The sequence below is a fragment of the Scomber japonicus genome, chromosome 11, assembly GCF_027409825.1.
Source record: "Scomber japonicus isolate fScoJap1 chromosome 11, fScoJap1.pri, whole genome shotgun sequence".
Lineage (NCBI taxonomy): Eukaryota > Metazoa > Chordata > Actinopteri > Scombriformes > Scombridae > Scomber > Scomber japonicus.
This window is the reverse complement of record NC_070588.1, coordinates 17,186,177-17,205,292: the sequence shown is the minus strand read 5'-3', so window position 1 is coordinate 17,205,292 and position 19,116 is coordinate 17,186,177. Positions and strand designations below refer to the sequence as shown.

At 39.8% G+C, this 19,116-nt stretch overlaps 1 protein-coding gene across 1 annotated transcript in view; it reads left to right on the top strand.

Annotated features, from left to right (window-relative positions):
- Positions 1–19,116, top strand: part of LOC128367611 (protein TANC1-like) — a 98,425-nt gene that overhangs the window by 59,811 nt on the left and 19,498 nt on the right. The window contains exons 8-12 of the mRNA XM_053328226.1: positions 8,334–8,456; positions 10,662–10,943; positions 11,067–11,221; positions 16,678–16,909; positions 17,503–17,669. Coding sequence (XP_053184201.1) covers positions 8,334–8,456; positions 10,662–10,943; positions 11,067–11,221; positions 16,678–16,909; positions 17,503–17,669 — 959 coding nt within the window. The remainder of the gene's footprint in view (positions 1–8,333; positions 8,457–10,661; positions 10,944–11,066; positions 11,222–16,677; positions 16,910–17,502; positions 17,670–19,116) is intronic.

The window sequence follows — 19,116 nt, the reverse complement described above, 5'->3', positions numbered from 1 at the left end:
GCCCTGCCTGCCATGTCGGACCTAAGTGCAAGCCACTGTTTGACTGATCTGTTCTGCATTCCTGCCCTGGAACTTCCCTGTTATGGCTCAGCTCGCCGTATCCACACAGCTGTCACAGTTGTTAATATCCCCTACTACCCCTTTTTCTCTCCCCCTCGCCCCCCCTTTTCCATTCTTGTGTCTCTCTCACACTACCTCCCACTGCTTTTGCTGTTGCTACTTTTGACCATGGCCCTGTTGTTTTAACTCTTACAGCCATAAGATTAATAAAACTCAAACAATTGTCGGCATGTCTTTTTCTAAATGTGAATTGGGTAATATTTTCAGCTTCACAAAGGACTGTTCTTTGATTTGAATGTGTGAGTGAAATGTGGGATCAGTAGCTACGTAGTCTAAAGCTCTTATAATGACATGTTGGAGCTCTTTCTTCATACTGAGGAACAAGCTGCACATGTTTTTCTATTTGGCAAAAATAACAACAGCATAAACATAAAGGACATGGCTCGAATGTTTGCTTGTTACATGGGGGGAAAAGCAGACAGAAGTAAACAAATAAACAGTTTGTACTGCAGATGAACTGTATATCACACTACATTGTACAAGCAGATGATTCCATTGGTCAGGCAAATTCACAGGAAATAACAAAAGCAGGGCCAGGAAGACCTGTGGAGAGAAGAGTCAAATGTCAGAGTCAACAAATAAACCACTGGATTCCAAGTTTGGAACACAGACAGAGATCAGACTGATGAGTACACTCTGAACATATTAAGAGAGAAATGAAGTTTATATTCATACTATGTAGGTTTGGAATATAATAAGGTAAAGGAGGGTTACCTCTCCTGTCTGTATGTAGCAGCTGCTAACATGTTGAGGTTGATCAAATACAGTATTCACTTGTGTCTAATGGCCATTTCAAAGTGGTGTTTCAGTTGGATGGCATATACTGTAGCTCGTGTTCCAATCAATCTTGAGTGGACCTTGGACAAAAGCATCTACCGAATGAAATGTACATGTATATTGTTGTGTAAAGGTGCCACCTTTATCTCAAAGCCCTCACAGTTTCTAACACTGATCTGTTGAAGGTTGCCTGTGTATTCTGATTCAGAAACACTTTCACAGTTTTTTCTTTAAAATGTCGATACTATTGTACAGCCCACACAGTTGAAACTGTGCCCACATTGCATACATAAAGTTGTACATGGCATTGGGCTTTACACACCTCCTCTGTGGCTATTGTTCATGAATCCATTCCCCTTTTTTACTTCTAATCATTATTTTGCCGCTGACATAAAGCTGAACAGTGCTGACACACACTGGCTCATAAAGCTAACAGACCAGGAAATATTTAACTGTTTATGTGTGTTGGTTTGAGTGTTTGGATCTCTTTGTGTGCTCTAAGAGTTTATGGTCTGATGTCATCGTTATGCAGTGTTGTCCTCTAGGGACCTGCAGAATTCACACCTCAGATTTTACACCATGTGACAAAGCCCAGGGAGACAGCATCAAGGACATGGTAAGGCAACTTCATTTATGGCCCAGACTGTTTTGTGTTGATGTCATGGTGCGCCAGGGACAGTCTTTCAGTTGACACTCAAGTAAATCACATTCAATGAAAAAATAATGATTCTAAAGAAGCAATTACTGAAGCCGGAAGGAGCTAAATGGAGGAGATATCATTATACTAAATTTAAAAAAATGTATTCATCATTAGTACATTCACTTTAGGTGCCAGAACCTTGGTGACTTCTTTTCATTGTGTGGCTCTATAAGCCAGAACTTTGGATAATGAGGAGTCTGCTATTACTTTGTTGACACACTTTAAATAATTATGTGCAATTTGATCCAACATATAAAGAAATATAATAGTTAGATTTTATTTGGTTAATTAACCTGATGCACAGTTTCAGACAAAAAAAGGATAAATAATCCTCCAAATCCCTACTGGACACCAGGGTCCTTTAGTTGAGTTTGGCTCATTATCTGAACTACTGCATCCATGCCCTGGCCGAAGTATTGATGATTTCAATAACATATCTCAAGCAGAATATAGTGCCCGTATGTCGTCATCCTCAGGTTATAGTGAATATGTTTCATTCCATATTCTCACACTTTCATTTCATAAACTTGAGATAAGAATCAACATCTCTTCATTTCTGGACTGTTGCTCCCTGCTTAAAAATGGTGGACTGCTCTCTTTGGGTTGCAAACAAGTTATACTCCAAGTAAGAGTAAGATGGGGTGAATGAATTTCACAGGCAGAGTCTGCAGTGATGCAGACTTAATTTATTACCTACGGTCATGTGGTTTTAGTAGTGCTCATAAAAGCAAGATCGCGGATACAAATAAATTGTTTGGACTTGTTAAAGGAGTTTTGAGTAGAACCACTGCTCATTGATGCTGAAAGGAGACAGTGTTTAATGTTTGGGCATCTGATCATGATGCCTCCTGGTTACCTTCACGCCAGGAGGTCTCAGCATTCCCAGACTACATAGCCCACCTGATTTGGGAATGCCTGAGGATCGTCTACAAAGAGCTGGAGGATGAGACTGAGATGAACTGCTTTGCTTACCACAATAGTTTTAGTTTTAAATCTCAGCTACATGATGCAACACTGTACTTTTGTTTTATTGATTGCCTAAGCATTGGTATACTGATGGACTCCTGTACAACAGTTAGAAAAGCAGACTGAGTTGCACAGGTTTGCAGCACAAAAGCCAAATTTTTGTCCATTTGTCTCATGCCAATCAAACAGTGTATTACTGGGACTCTGTGTAGAAGGTGTGCTTATTGCAGAGAAGTGTCATTTGCCCTGCTGTGGTGAACACACAGACACACACATTCACATTGTCACAATGTGAGTAGCTTGTCCCCGGGCTGCTGTGGAAACAGCACTGTGTGGAGCCTGCATGTGCTGTGGCAAATTAGACAAATGCTGACACGTGCCACCTGTCACAGCAGACAGGGCTGAATTAAAATTCCTCTTTAGAAGCAGTTTGTAATTGTATCATTAGTTGGTAGTCTAAGGAGCTATCTCAGTCACCATCCTTCACACAACATATTTTCTGTCACATTATTTATCTTGTATGGCAGCATTTAAAGTTGGCACAAAAGCAACTCCAATGGCACCAAAAACATTTATCATCCATTTAATATCAAAACACATGCTGCTTAAAGGTCAGCGCTGACAAAATGTAACGGCTGTGTGGGCTACATAGAAAGCCTAAAAAATGTGGTCAGCTTATTTTTCCAGGCTTCTTTGTTTTTTCAGATAGCCTCTATAGAGAAAAAGAAACACTTTGTCCTGCTTCTCGCAGACGACAATCTATAAGCATCATGCCAACTTTCTCTCCCTCCTCCTATAGCGCTGTATTAAAAGCCTGCTGAGACAGCTTTTAACAAACAACATTTTTTGCTGGAGGTATAAATTGCTGTCTTCACAGTGATTTATTTTGATTCATTGTATCTGATTCAAGAACAATTCTTATTTCCTTTCAGTATGATGCAATATAATACATCACAGATTGATTTAATAACTTGTAGTCAAAGTGTGTAACTACCACATCAAAGTCAGACTAGGAGAAAAATTTGCATCATTTTTGTAAATGGTTACTTCACTAAATATCTCTTCTCAAGCCTGTTCTCCTTAGGTGGTGTTATCAATCCAGATATTAATGTTTAAACAGGTAAATATTGAATATCTTTGTTGTGCAAAATAACAATATGACAATTCAACATGTAGGCTGTGAAAATTAAAGATGCAGTAGATGTAGGGCTGGATTTTGACACTTATTCTTGAAATTTTAACATTTCAAAGAAATGAAAATATGTCGCAGGATCTATGAATGTTGCATGTTAACAACTGATTTGGCAGAGCAGTGATTTAATGATGCAATGCTTAATTTAGACAAAAATGTAAAGCAGACTTGTTGTGCATTATAATGCATTACATATTACAAGTAGGTTTCATGGCCTTAATTTTGTATGTATGATTATTAGCAGTACATAACCTAAATAACTGAAATAAATGAAAACCAGTGACTGATTGAATGTTGAAAAACCTAAAAAACACAGTGTGCTTTGTAAACTACCCTCCATTATACTTTGGTAATAAGAATTCTATTTTTGAGTAATTCAAGTTAAGCTTTTTAAAAAGGCTTACAGAGTCAAAGGGCCATATTAGTTTTGGCCACTGGAATTCCATGGTTTTGAAATCTTATATTGAGCTGCTTGTGGTCTGCTTGCTCAGACAGGGAAATTGAGTTAGGGTCACTGTGGCTGAGGAATGGTGTTACATCTGTGGTGTTTAGCTTTTCAGCAGAACTTTGTGGTCTGAGTCAGAGTGAGGTACAAACACACATTCAATGTGTGTTTGTACTCCAAGGCCGTCTTTTTCAAAACCCATGCTCTGTTATAACCAATAATAATGGATCCAAGATCCTTTGTTAGGCTGTATGTTCTCTTACGTCTTTAGACTGTTGGCAAGCACCTTCAAAGGCATGTTGTTCCTCAAAACCTTGGTAAACAGTGACAAGGTAAAGTTCTAGCACAGTTCACATCTGTGTTTTATTAGAAAGTCATGCTGAAGTCATCGTCACTTGGTCCACATGAACACAATCAGTGAGTCAAAGATGTTTGCAAAGGTCAGACAGTAATTGTCCTTCAGACTCCTGCAATACTGCTGCATGAAGGCAAGTTATGGCTTTTTAAATTCTGGTCTTTTTTGAGACTATATTGTTCCTTGTAATTGTTAAGACATGCCTACATATTGCCAGCATTAGGATGTCTTCAGATAGCCATGGAATTCACTTATTCGTCTGGCTTCATGACATTGATCTGTTTTAGTTTAGAGACTGAAAATAAAGCAAAAACAAAACTGACAACCCATTCACGCCCTCCAGCTATCTATATTCAAAAGGTCACAGTGACATGTTAAAATGTCTGTTCTCAGAGACGAGTTGATGTGTGCTGAATGTTGCAGCAGAAGCAAAAGAAAAAGAGTTTAATCTTTAAAATTCAATGTATTCAATGCAAAATTCAGCTCAGTGGCACTTCATCGTCAGATCAGAACTCCCCACAATGCTGCCAAATGCCCTATCATAAAGAGACTCAGTGTTAGCAACAACTCTCATTGCAGAGTTATCGGATTGAATTTGATTGACAGCACCCCACTTTTGAGAATTATATACTGGCTGTTTAGGATCTGTTTAGGAATTCAAACTTTCTTATACATATTCATTTTTCACCTTTAGATCAAGAAATTGGACCACTGCAGCTCAAGGAATTTTAAAATTTCCATGGCAACAAGCCGAATTTGCGTGAAGGCCACTTAAATTCAACTTTGCACTACTGTTCTTAAGCTAAAGGGATTCGGACTTAACAGGTCAGAAGAGGACAGGAGCTAGATGTGATGTTAGGTGTTGTTCAGTACAGAGAATTCACCACCATGTTCTGAGACACAGTTATCACTGATAAAGCTGGTGGTGATTTATTATTGTGTATTTTCTCCTTATAAAATGGTATTGTACAATTTCTCTCATCTTGAAAATGTAGGTAAATATTGGAAGAAACTGATATCAGGATAATGTAGACAGAAAACTGTCTTTCAATACTACTATTTGTCACACAGTGTGGTCACAAATATACTGATTGTCACCATTGACCAAGAGGAGAGAGGAGTCAAGTAAGGCAGATAAGGGGGAGTGGTTGGAGCAGAGGAGCTCAGCCCTTTTTTCTGTTCTGTCATGGGAAACACAGAACAGAAGGTTTCAAAGGGCAGACCTGCCTGAGGAAAGAATACAGCCTGACACGTTTCTAGAGCTTCAAAGTCAGCACAAGCATAGACTCCAAGGTATCATATGTAGGTTTTATCAATGAGTAGAGATGTGTAAGAATAGGAAGTAATCCAGAGACGGATGGGGGGAAAGGAATTGAAGAGTGGGATTGGATGGATATGAAGGCATCCTGTGGGAATTTTGGCCTTGAAAGAGTTGTGGATAACAAACCTATGACTTGACAGTGGAAAAATGGTTGAAATGCAGGAGGAATGATCACAGACAAATTATTGAATGTGCGCATTTAAACTACTTAAGCAAGTCAAACTGTGTATAAACTTCAGTTTTTGCTCATTGGACCCGTGGGCAAAAATATTTGCCTGGTGGTGAATAAGGTTCATTATGGCTTTTACACTCTCCACTTAGGAAATATCTAAGAGATAAAATAAACCTCTTCTTGTGGTCCGCTGATGTCAGCATTGGACTGTAGTGGTAATTTGCTGCATAGAGTTAATCTATATATCTGCATAGAGTTAATTTTCTGTCCATCTCTCTCTCCTCCCCCCCTCTCCTTCTTGTTCACATATCTCCCTTGCACCCACAGTGTCCGTGTCGTATACTTTTATGTCCTCATTAATAATTCTACTGCTTTTTCTACCTCCTCTTTCATATGCCTCTCTTACCCCTCACTCGACTCCAGCTAGGATTATTGATTAATACAACAGTAGCTGCCCATTACGAACTCTAATCAGCCACTGGAGACTAGATCTCTTGGTTTTCCATTAATATATCCTCTTATTCAATTCCCTTTCACCCACTGCTGCTTGCTTACCAAATTGTGTGTGCATGCATACGGATGCAGCACATACACAGAGGTGTGTGCATGTGTGTAGGGAGAGTGACACTCTAAAAAGGGTTGCATTCATTTAGTGAGTGCCTAATGCTGTGGATGCTGTGACTGGTTGGCTGAGAGGGGGAGAGGGGGCAGCCAAGCCCTCTACCCGGCAGCTGAATGCTGCCAGTGCGCCTGCATGGGAGCATTGGGGCAAAGGAATCGCTTTTGTGCCCTGGGTGAGCTCATCCAGTGGGAGCATTCTCCAAAGATTTAGCTAAGGGTCTGCCTCCTGCCTACTTGCCTGTATGCCTGCCGAAGTGTATTCCGTGCTGAGAACGAGGGGGGGCTTTGAGAATTCCCACTGTCTTTCCTGGCTCTGACGATGGATGTAAGTACAATAGCTGCTGAGTTTAGCTTTAAGAGCAGTTTTGCTGCTCTGCACTGACTGACCTCAGATTATGTACTCAGATTTTCTGAACTTTTCTTTGTTTGTGTTAGTTAGACTTTTTCCAGTTTTTCCATTATAATTTTTCGTGACAGCCCCATCCACTGCAGCAAAAGTAACCAACAAAGTTGTATTGATGGTTACCTCAGTTAGTCTGCTGTCAGCAGACAGGTTTTAATTAGTTGGACATTCTAGAGAGTAAGTTGGGGAGATAGGGGGTGAAGGGAATATTTTAGTTTTTGTGACAGTCTCTCACAGCTGAGGTTGATAAAGTGGAAAGCTTGATGGCTTTGATTCTGTGCTTCAGCAGGGCAGAGAGCAACGATCACCATGGTAATAGCATTGTTGAACAGTGAGCAGCAATTGGAAGAGAGACCTTGTCGCACTACTGCACATCTTTTCTATGTTTACAGTCCATGGCTGAGACTTAAGACAGAAAGTTGTATTGGCCTGTAATCACTGGCTTATCACCTGCAAAGTTTAGTTTTAGAGGAAGACATCCTCAATTTGATGTTGAAAGCTTCTTTTTCCTCTTCAACTACTCCTTCTCTTACAAAATGATGGACTGAACAAAAAGTTACTTCAAACATTACTGGATACATTATAATTTAAGATACTGAAAGACCTACAGTAGAATCTTTCCTTTTCTTTAAAATAAGCATAACATTGACAGTAATTTGTGTTTTTTTTAAATATAACTTTATTTGTCGTTGTTCTTGAATGATCATGCTATGACTTTAAGATATTGTGGTCTGTAATATGGAGTAAATTCAGCAACACGTGCTATATACCGTATTTCTGAATCATATGTATTTTTAAGAAATAGCGGTGAACCTGTATTAAGTGGAACATTTCTATAGCTTGCTTCAGTTGGTTATTCCCTCTGTATTCTTAAGAAAGGTAAAGGTAATCTCCCCTTTCTCTATAGCCCGGTGGGGGTGTTTGTGGGGACAGACCCCTCATTGCTGTATTGTGTATAGCTGTCAGCTCAAATCAGAGAAAAAGGAGCATTTCTGTCTTGACTTTGGAATACTGCTGTTTTTTCTGTCACAGTATACTGGTTTCTGCTCTCACTGCCTCAAGCAAACTACAAATGTCAGAGTACACTGGTTTGCCTCTTTTCCACTCGTCTTTTCTGTGACTCCAAATGTGCCACAAAACCTAACTCTTGTGTGAGATTCTGTCTTGCTCTTCACAGATGTTGTGACAGATAAACTCAAGATGCACCAAAGTATCTGTTTCAATTGCTCTTTTTTTTCTGTGTGTTTGTCTTTGTCTACAGCGACCAGTTCCACAAAGCTGGAAGACCTGAGCTTTCTTGATGAACAGCGCAACACCCCCCTGCGGACATCCATTCGCCTACCCTGGCATAATACAGGAGGAAGGCCACCTCAGGACTCTAAAGGTGACTGCAGTAGGTGTTAGTTGCACACAAGGCAGATGATGCAAATTAGGAAAAACGCCAACTCACAAACTCATCCATTGCTCATAAATGTATCTGCCAATTAAATTTTGTGGCAATTTAGACCTGAATTTTCTCATTTCTCAGTCCGTCATAGTGTTAGTTATGCCAGCGTTCTCATATTTGTCTGTTGCAGTCAGAAGATTGTAAAATGGTAAGAATTAACGATTGAGTCATAATGGTGCATAATTTTGGAGTATAGAGCTCAATATAAAGTGCAAACAATCTGCAAGTATTTCGACAGTGGTGTTAAGGGTGTCGGGGGGTTTTCAGCATTGGGAATCATAGGTCTTAAGCCATTTGGTAGGTATTTATAAAAAGGGCAACAGTCCATGCACAGTTAATCCAAAGTATTGTTTAATTTCAAATCCAATTTGCTGGAGTCCTGAGCCAAAAACAAAATTGTCCAAACACTGACTAACACTACGACAAAGTGTTAAAACTATCAAAACGCAGGTAGAATCAGTTAAGGTTTTCTTGGTTCACTCTGCTTTATCTCTGTTATATGTTTTGAATCTTCAGTCTCACAGAGAAATCCCACACAGTGAATATTTGATGAGAGCATGAATAATTCATCTTGACATCATTAGATACTCAAACTATTTAACCCTCTTTTGAAAACCTGTTCCTTCTTTTCCACCCTCCTTAAACATGAAGTTAACACAGAAGCATCATGTCAGTAGTTTTATTCTATATCCCTGTGGGCGTAACATCAGCACTGAGGAGTCCATGTCTGTTTAAACAAAACACTGTACGTTTGTAGATACTGTATTCAGTTTTACGCCTCCATGCCTGCCAGGGACTGCAGATATCAGTATTACACTTAACATTAGAGTTTTTAACTGTTTAACCATTGAGTTAGACAAGAAATAGCTATGGTTTGTTTTTCCTATAGTAGAAATTGAAATGCTTGAAATAGGCACTGCCACTTTGTCATCAATGTTTCATCCTTTTTGGATAAAATCACAAAGAAAACCTGACATTATTGTTAAAAAAGGTACACTTGCACATCACCTTATATATGTATTTATTGCATTAGCCATACAATTCTGTTTTGGCGCCTATATGTATGTATGTATGTATTTTATGGTGGGCAAAAACAATTGTATTCCACACTAACTCAACAAAAAATGCTGGAAATAGTGGTGCATTGGGCTCTACTTATAACAAAAGTAACATATATTCATACTGTATTATTAAGATATTAAAATACCACAAAAAGCAAACTCCTGCTTTTTTAAGCCTGCCCGTTAATTTACAAATGTTCTAGTAACCATTATACCTGAAGAACATATAATAATCCTTTGAAAGACTATGCTGGTGGTACCGTCAAAACAGCATTATTGTTTTTGTTCCTTCTAGTTGGCCATTATTTTCCATACATTTCAGTACAAAGTGAAAATAACTTGCACTGATAGAAAATTGTTTACATTAAGCAATTCATCATGACTTGAGAAGTTTCCTGCATTCAGCAAAACTTTAACATCTAATCTTTAAAACAGCTGTTTGGCCAGTATGAGCAAGAGAAAAAGGGGCAGATATATTAGTTTAAGTGGGAGAAACAATAGCAGTAAACTATCAGCTGTAGTAACAGTAAGTGTTGTAAAAGTAAACTAAGCAGTTATATTAGTAGTTGTAGTATTAGTATTCGTAATGGAAGGACTGCTGAGAGATCACATGCTCTATGATCTAATTAGATAGATAGTCTTCTTTCAAGTCCATGATTGGGTATTTTCAGGTAAAATATCGTGTCAAAGCAAATAATGAATTTAACAACACAAAGTTTTTATTTATTTATGTGACATACATTGAAACAACAAAGCTGTTGATAATCTTGGCAACATTTGAAAGGTTTTCTGTAGAAGATGGAAGATTAAATTGTTTTGAGGTGACCTAAGATTGAACCGGTTGGAACTCAAAGTTGCCAGTATTTAAAACTGAAGGAAGGTGAAATTATATATTCATGCTACATCACTCAGAGGTCTTAGTTGGAAAAAAAAATCCTTACAGAAACTTTGAATTAATTCCAAAAGCCTTTCGCACTGTATGAAAAAGCAATATCTGACTCTGTGTGGTTTAGTGTTTGTGATAAAAAAAAAAAATAATAATACAAGTGACACAATTTAATTTCCTTTCCCTTTTTCTCAGCTCGTTTTGCTCCCTACAAACCTGTGGACATCATGCTCAAGCCCTTGTTGTTTGAGGTACCCAGCATCACCATGGATTCTGTGTTTGTGGGCCGAGATTGGCTGTTCCAGCAGCTGGAAGATGTTCTGAAGGCCAGCGAGTCCACAGAGAACCATGGCGCCGTAGTTGTGGGCAGCGTGGGTTACGGGAAGACGGCCATTATCTCCCGGCTAGTAGCGCTGAGCTGCCATGGAGGCCGCATGCGTCAGATAGCCTCCAACAGTCCTAGTGCCTCCCCTAAAAGTAATCAATTTCAGTATTTACCTTTGGATGTGAACCCTTACATTGGCTGCAATATTAAGTTATTGTATGACTGAAGTGTAGTGATACACTGTGTGTGAAGCATTGTGTGTCTGTCTCTTCCAGGTGGCGGAGGACCAAGCTCAGAACTTCCTCTCAGCCAGCCACCACAGCCCACTCCACCTTCCAGTGCTACTAATACACTGAGGACCAACAGCTGCCCAGGGACCCCTGAGATGCAGCGACGCAGGGAAGGGGCCGTGAAACGCCTGGCAGCAAAGGTGTGACTTCAGCCAAGACCTCAGTATATAAAACATCATGCAAAAAAACTAAATTATTAAAGGTCCATCCTCATAAATAAATATTTACAGTTCTGTCAGGCAGCCTCAACCTGAGAGCTAAGTGATGCATCAGTTATAATTTAAACATGTGTATTGGGATCTGTTGTCTATAGTCAACATTCATTGATATTATATTACTTTCTTGGACAGTTTATATCTACTCTTCTTTCATTTCCCGCTGTGTGTCCTTGCCAATGATAAAAAAGAGGTTGTGCAGAATTGATTTAGTATGTATATGAGATGCACTGCCAGAATCTGAAACCGGCTCTGCTCAGTTGATTTATGTTTATATGTGTTTGTATATGATTTATGGTTGTTTATGGTCATTTGTTTGATATTCAGCCCATGAAATATGGATGGTCTTCAGCAATCTGCTGAGATTATGAAAGACAGAGCCACCACAGTCTTTTCAGATATTAAATATCTAAGGCTTGTTTAATTTGGAGCTGCATTGAGCTTATTTAAAAACCCAGCCATGAAAAGCAAGTTCAATATTAATGTTAGCAGCATCTCAGTGCTGCCGTGTGACTGTGAGGAAGTGGGAGGGTAGAAAACTTCAATTCAGGTCTTTAGCATGCCCTTTTAACTCACAGATAGATCCATTTGCATTGCGTTGGGTGAAGAATACCAAAGGGTCTTTCCATACGTTGCCATGGAAACACACTAACAGCTTAGTCAGAATAACTTCAAGGAGGATTATTTGTCCTAAATAGCAAACTTTTTTTATTTTCTCATAGCACATTCTCTTTGCTTTTTTAACATCCTTTAGAAGTTACATCTTAGCTGCTGTAGCTTTCAACATCTCTCATTACTTCAAGACGCAATACATTAGATAGGCTAGACATAGAAAACATTACATAGTACATAGTCTAATAGCTTTTGATGATTTTCAGTGTGCAGAAGACCACTGAAGCATCCAATTATTTGTGTATTTATTTTTTAGAACTTATGTGACATTGTAAGCTTTTATTGGACAGCTGACAGTAAGGAGATGATAAAAAAATGAGAGGAGAGAGAGCTTGGAAAAGACATGCAACCAAGGTCCCCAGCTGAACTCATATTCAGCTGCAGTTCATGGTCACCTCAGCCCTTACGCCACTAGGGTGCCCCACATCCAATTATTTTCAAACAAACTGTACAAAGGATTTCATTGTAGACAACAGTAATAAACAATTATATGGGAGTCAAGCAACGCATGGACACCTCCAACTTATCTTTGGCCATCACATTCCTAACATTTAATCTCTGACAATGTGCATCTTTGGAATTTGTTTTAGCTATCTCCTAATGTGTGATAATGCTGACCTGAGTTTACTCTGTAAAATATATACTGTACAAAATGTGTCAAAGATGAAAAGACCTTTCAGTCTGTTACAGTAGCAAGTCGACAGTCTCAACATTTCTACTTTTCAGTGAGGAATTTATTGTAGAGTACTTGTCAATAACAGTAATGTCAGTGGTTGGAACATCATTTAGCAGTGCTTTCTCTGGTTATGATCAGAATGGTTCAGTGGGCAGGCAAGCTTTCTCTGGTTGTATAATAGTTAGGCTTACATCTTGGGATGCTTGCTACTGTGGTCTTGTCAACCACTCTCTTATTATCAGTACATAATTGATACATTAATGTCTTACATTTTTGCATGTACCATCACAGAATGATTCCAGTGCCAGAAATGTATAAAGCAGCACCACTCAGTGCTCACCATTGACAGGCTACTTAGCATGCAATAGCTGCACATTTTGAAAATATTTAGACTTGACTGAAACTCTCACAGGCATTTAATTACTCTGGTGTTTCTTTGCAGGCTGACAGCTTTAACAACAAATATGTTGGATTACTGTGTTTCAGAGAATACTTTACTTTCACTTGATTTGAATGGCTTTGTGATAGCAGGATGTTAGTTCTTTTCATGGCTGACACGGCTTTGTAATGGGACTTTGTTATGATCCTCCTTTGTATTTTAATGTTACTGATTACCCTCTGGCATCCCTGTGACACACCTTCAGGGTTTAACAGTCTTGACCTGTCACTGATCCCTTGGCAGTAGTGAAATGGTGCATGCATGAGATAAAGACTGCACAGTTAGCCTCTGCCACAGGGAATGCTAAGGTTCATGCACCAGACAGCTGACTTCATGCCACCAAGCACATCTAAATGTCTATGAAATCCAAGCAATATCCCTCAAGCCAATTATTGTGTAAAGTGTTTCCAACAGGCGCTCTCACAGGGGCTCTGTTCCTGTGATGTGTGAATACTGATGCAACACGGAGCAGCGTCTGTCAAATTCTGTCTGGTCTTTTTAATCACTGATTTGGAAGTGGTCTCATATTAGGGCCAGTGAGGCCATAACATTTTATAGTTCATCCTAAATTGTATGTCTTACTTAAATGAGAAACACATTCATAGGCATTGATATCTATTGTTTTGCCCGTAGATGAACAGATTCACTGCAGAATGTTGGATCACCATGTCTTTCTTATATACAAGCTAACATGTCGAGGGGAGCTGCCTGTCTGTTACAGCTGCCAGCAGTCAATGTTTTTAGCTGGCTATGGCCACCATTGCATCCTCTAAGAGGAAAGTTGTGCCAGCAAGGTTAAGAATGTCTAGTCCCGCCCTGCCGCATGTGGGTTAACCATCTCACAGAGGGACCCCCATCACCTCTGAACCACGCTGGCTGGGGGCATATGGAGCAGGACCGTAATGTGGAATATCCCCCTCTGTAGGGCCAGCTCCTTGACTCAGAGCACAAACATAGTGGCAGAGATAACGACGAAGATAATGTTAACTTGGAGCAATGAGGATGATGAAGATACCATTCTTCCCCATGCTTGGATGTTGCAGGTAAGCAGCACCGTTGGTGGGGAGGTGCAGCCTTCCCCTGGATTGTGAAATTGTGGAGGGGATGGCTGGGAGGTGACCAGGTCGGCTATTGACTGGCCCGCATCACTTCATGATGAAGGGCTGGAGCGATATTTACACAATGATAAAGTCCTGCTTTCTCCACTAGACAGCTCAAGGAGATGAAATGGTATTTGGGACTAACCGTTCCCATCATTTATTTGGTTGGACATGATGCTTTCACTGGCGCACTCAGTCCTGAGTGTGGGTTCATGTTAACTGTGTGTTAGCCCATGGGGAGAGCTTGTGGTGTCGACTCTTTTGGGTTGAGGAGGTGTTATTGGATTCGGAGCATGCAACTGAGGACTGGGCCACATCTCCCATAGTGAGATATAGAGCCAGCTTTAAAGATAACTTTTGGTTACCAGGGTAACCTTGGTTCTCTGAAAACCAAGTGAGGTGTCTCACAACACTCACAACACTGCCCTGCTTGCATGTGTTGGGTATATGGAAAAAATATGCTTGAGAATGCTGTGTGGGGCGCCACAGGCATTTGTAAAGAGGGGACAGGAACTCAAGATGATTGGCCTGTCTCCTGAAAGACATGGTGGTATCGGAGTTTTCATTATTGGTCACGCTAGCCCGAGTTACACAAGTGAGTATCTTCTAAGGTTACCATCTTGGGAAAACAAATATTCTGTGCATAGAGTTGATTTGATTTACTGAGACTGTTGAAACCTCATATTAACTAATATCCAGTTAGAGAGCTTGGTGTTCATGATTTTTTTGTTTACTTGCAAAATGGAGGATTGAAACTCAAACTCAAATCATAACTGTTGACAGCTGAACAAGAAGAATATAAGACCTGTACCAGCTGTAAGGCATAACATACAACTTATCCTGCACAACTATTAACTGCCAGTACCAGATGCTTCACACACAGATAGAGCAGACCAATCTGGTCATACTGGACATATCTTTTATGTACATATGGGTGTGTTAGTATTGCTTTAAGACAGACTTAAAAACAAAAAAATCACCACCACAACAGCAATGCTAATTGTGCACCACTCAAAAAATCCAGACAAAGAAATAATAGGATGTGTGAAATTGTTTTTATTTATCAATTAATTTCATACAAAGGTCAGTAAACAGAACACATTTAAATGAAATCAATATTTGGTATGACCACACAATGGCATTAAAACAGCACCAGTTGTCCTCAGTATACCTGCAGAGTTTTTGAAGTTAGTGGGTTAGTTTGTTCCAAGCATCTTTGAGAACTTGCCAGAGTTCTTCTGTGGATCCAGTCTGTCTCAGTTGCTTCTGTGTCTTCATGTAATCCCAGACTGACTCGATGATGTGAGATCAGGGCTCTGTGGGGGGTATACCATCTGTTGAGGGACTCTTTGTTCTTCTTATCGCTGAAGACTCTTGCTGTATGATTGGTGTCAATGTCATGCTGCAGAATAAATTTGAGACCGATCAGACGACTCCGTGATGATATTTCAGTATGGATAAGAATCTTAACATTTAAAGTACCTCAAACTTTTGCACAGTAATGTACATCCAGGTGACTGTTATGATTCAACAACATAACCCACTTTAGACAAAGCCCTTTGTGCCATCTCAACAGAAATAGGTTCTCTGTATGGTGGAAGGACCTTACTGCATTAGAGCTTATGGTGGATTTATTAGTCCATGTGGTTTATATTTTCTTCCTTGCAAATGAAGCAAATATAAATACACCTTCACATGTTACCAGCATTTTTTAAAGAAAGTTGAATCCAAGACATTTTAATTTGCAGTACGCTTAAATAAATAAGACTAAGCTTTTGTAGCCATGTTATACTGTGGGGCTATACGTAAACACAGTGGTTCATCCACAGGCTCCTAATGTCAGCATGTAAACATGCCCCCAATTCTAACACGCTGATGTTAAGCACGTGTAATGGTCAATTGACTGACCGACAGACTGACATTACAACCCCTAGAGCAGAGGTAGAGTTACCAGAGGAACGTGGCACCTGCTGCTGCCCCTGGAATTATGTCAGCTCCTCCAGGTTGGACTGTAATTAGAGCATTCACACATCCCAAGGGCATCTCTCTTCCCTCTTATCCCTGTCCCTCCTTTCTCCTTCTAAATCAGACATCCATGAACACTACCGCGACCTGCTCAGATACACAAGATCCTACTTTTAGATCTCCGCCAGGGATCCACAGGCTCCTGTTTATATTGGAGTTTATCTGAGGTGGTCAGGCACTGCACAGTTACTTCATCTTCCCTTCTGTTGTGATAATGATGTCTGTACTGGATAAAATCGTGCTCTCAGCACAGATAGAGAGAAGCTATGTGGGTTTATGAAAGCTATGACTATCAAAAGGCATCAGACACTGATCTGCATATTCAAGTTCCCAGCTTTGCATATGACTTCATAGATAAAGCCAAAACTAATTTTCACTCTTCATTCATAACTCTAATCTGTTTATATGCTTACTCAGGTCTAAAAAAATCTGTCCTCATCTGATTTTCTCGTTTCCCTTTGTGTTCCAGGTGGTGGCATATCATTACTGCCAGGCGGATAATACATACACTTGCTTGGTACCAGAATTTGTGCATAGTATCGCTGCCCTGCTGTGCAGAGCACACCAACTCAGTGCATACCGGGAGCTGCTGCTGAAAGAGCCCCACCTCCAGAGCATGCTCAGTCTGCGCTCCTGTGTCCAGGACCCAATGGCAGCTTTCCGGAGAGGGGTCCTCGAGCCACTTGCCAATCTTCGTAAAGGTAAAACACTGCTGTTTAATGTTTCAATATGTAACATTTGGCTTTTCACAGGATAGGATATCTATGCTTCAATGAGTAAGATTTTATAATCAAACTTTGAACTCTGCCCACCTCACATACTTGCGTGCACTGTCCATACCTTTGTCTCACTGCTCTCTGTTTCTTATGAATGTGTTAATGCTCCAAATTGTTTCCAATTCATATATATATGGAAAGAATAAGTCTGCCAAATTGTATAATTTAACTGAAGTACTCATTTAATTTGCTACATGTACACCATGAAGAGACTCATTACCTTGCGTACATTTTAGGAATGCTAAATATGACAAAGAATCATGGAAGGCGTTTTTTTTTCTCCCTGATTTCCAAAGGAGCTCAACCAGCTGCCAATAGAAGTGCTAACTGTTTTCTTTAAAGAGAAAATGTAACTTGACATTTCAATGGGGAGGCAAGTTGATGCAGAGCCACACATGTAACACATATCTGCAATCAACCCATGGACCAGTTTAGTTGAACTGATATTGTTGTGAGACATTAAGTGCACATTTTCCTGCTTTTGTTGGTTACATGTCATTGTGTGTGTGTATTTCCAGAGCGGAGGATTCCAGAGGAGGACCACATCATCTTGATAGACGGGCTAAACGAAGCTGAGTTCCACAAGCCTGACTATGGAGACACCATTGCCTCCTTCATCACAAAGATCATTGCCAAGTTCCCTCCCTGGCTTAAACTGGTGGTCACTGTCCGGGTCAACTTGATGGTAAGGAAGAACTCATTTTTTTCGAATAACATTTTCTGTGCAAGTTAGCACTTGATAGAAAGTACAGTTGATACCCTATTATGTTACTAGATGAAAAGTTAAAGGATCACCAAGTTAATTTAATTCCTTATGAATGAGACATGAAAATTTGCCTTAGCAAAATTTGTGCCTATCCATCAAGGAAATGTTTTAATGGATATGAGAAAGCTTTGACCTGCTGGTGACAGTAGGTAGAAAGTCAGGCCATCACCAAAGTCAGTAGGTGTCATCTTATGGGGACCACAAATATCTGTAAAAAATGTCATGGCAATCCATCCTATAGTTGTTGAAATGTTTTCGCTAGTGTGGCAGAAAAAAATATTGTGCTGAGTCTTGTGTTAGCTTACCTTCAGGATTCATACAATACCATCATAGAATGTAATAATGCCAAATGAAAAAAAAAAAACATCTCAAGTTGTATTTGCTGTCCCTTCTTGATACTACACTGACTGACATCAGACCCTGCAGTCTTTGACAAGTGTGAAAGTTGAAAGGCTCTCTTGAGCTGTTCTTCCTTGTCATACTCTAATCTCTACAGAGTCATTTTTGTCAGCGTATCCAAGAACATTCAAGAAGGACTTGAAGTATCAGTGACCCGGGAATCAAGACTACACGACAGGGAAGAGAAGTCAGTCACTTTAACTGACTAGCTTGGAGGGAAAGTGACATTGGGTCGACCGGTTAGAGAAATGTGCTGGGCTTGTGAAGCAGTGATAGCTGAGGCTTTGACATGCCTATTGAGCCACATGACAGCTGATTTAAAAAAAAAAAAAAAAAAAAGTTCTTCTCCTGGGACAAATCACTGAGTCTGGGATAATAATATGATGGCTGACTGATTGGCATTCAGAACACAAGTTATTAATGCTCCAGCAGAAATCAGGCTTTGGCTCTGCAGTTCAATCCATATTCAGCCCATTTGTGTTCATTGGGCGACTATGACCCACAATTAAAATTTTATGGCCCAGTCCTCTGGATGTGCTAAATCAATATATTGTAACACCAACATGTCGTATTCACTTCTATTAATCTGTCAGGATCAGTTTATGATGGGGGAAATTATTACCGGATGACCCAGTCGACTGCACACAATGCTTAAAACATTTCCATGAAGGCAATGTATGTGGTGTTTGATCGACAGAGTGAAGCAGTCTTTTAATTGGAGGGACTTTATGTCATAACCTCTGAACTAGTTATTCAGTTTTGCATGGCACTGTATCTGAGTAAGTCAAGGCATTAGATAAAAAAGGATGAATCATTCATGTAGCATTGGAGAGGCCAGATAATCCTCTTTTTGTATAGGACGACGTGATATGACTCGGTTCACACAATACATTTGTGCAGAGGAGCGATATGAAAGTGTCATATTATTGTTTTGCACTTTGAGCAGACAAATATCCCAACACAGAGA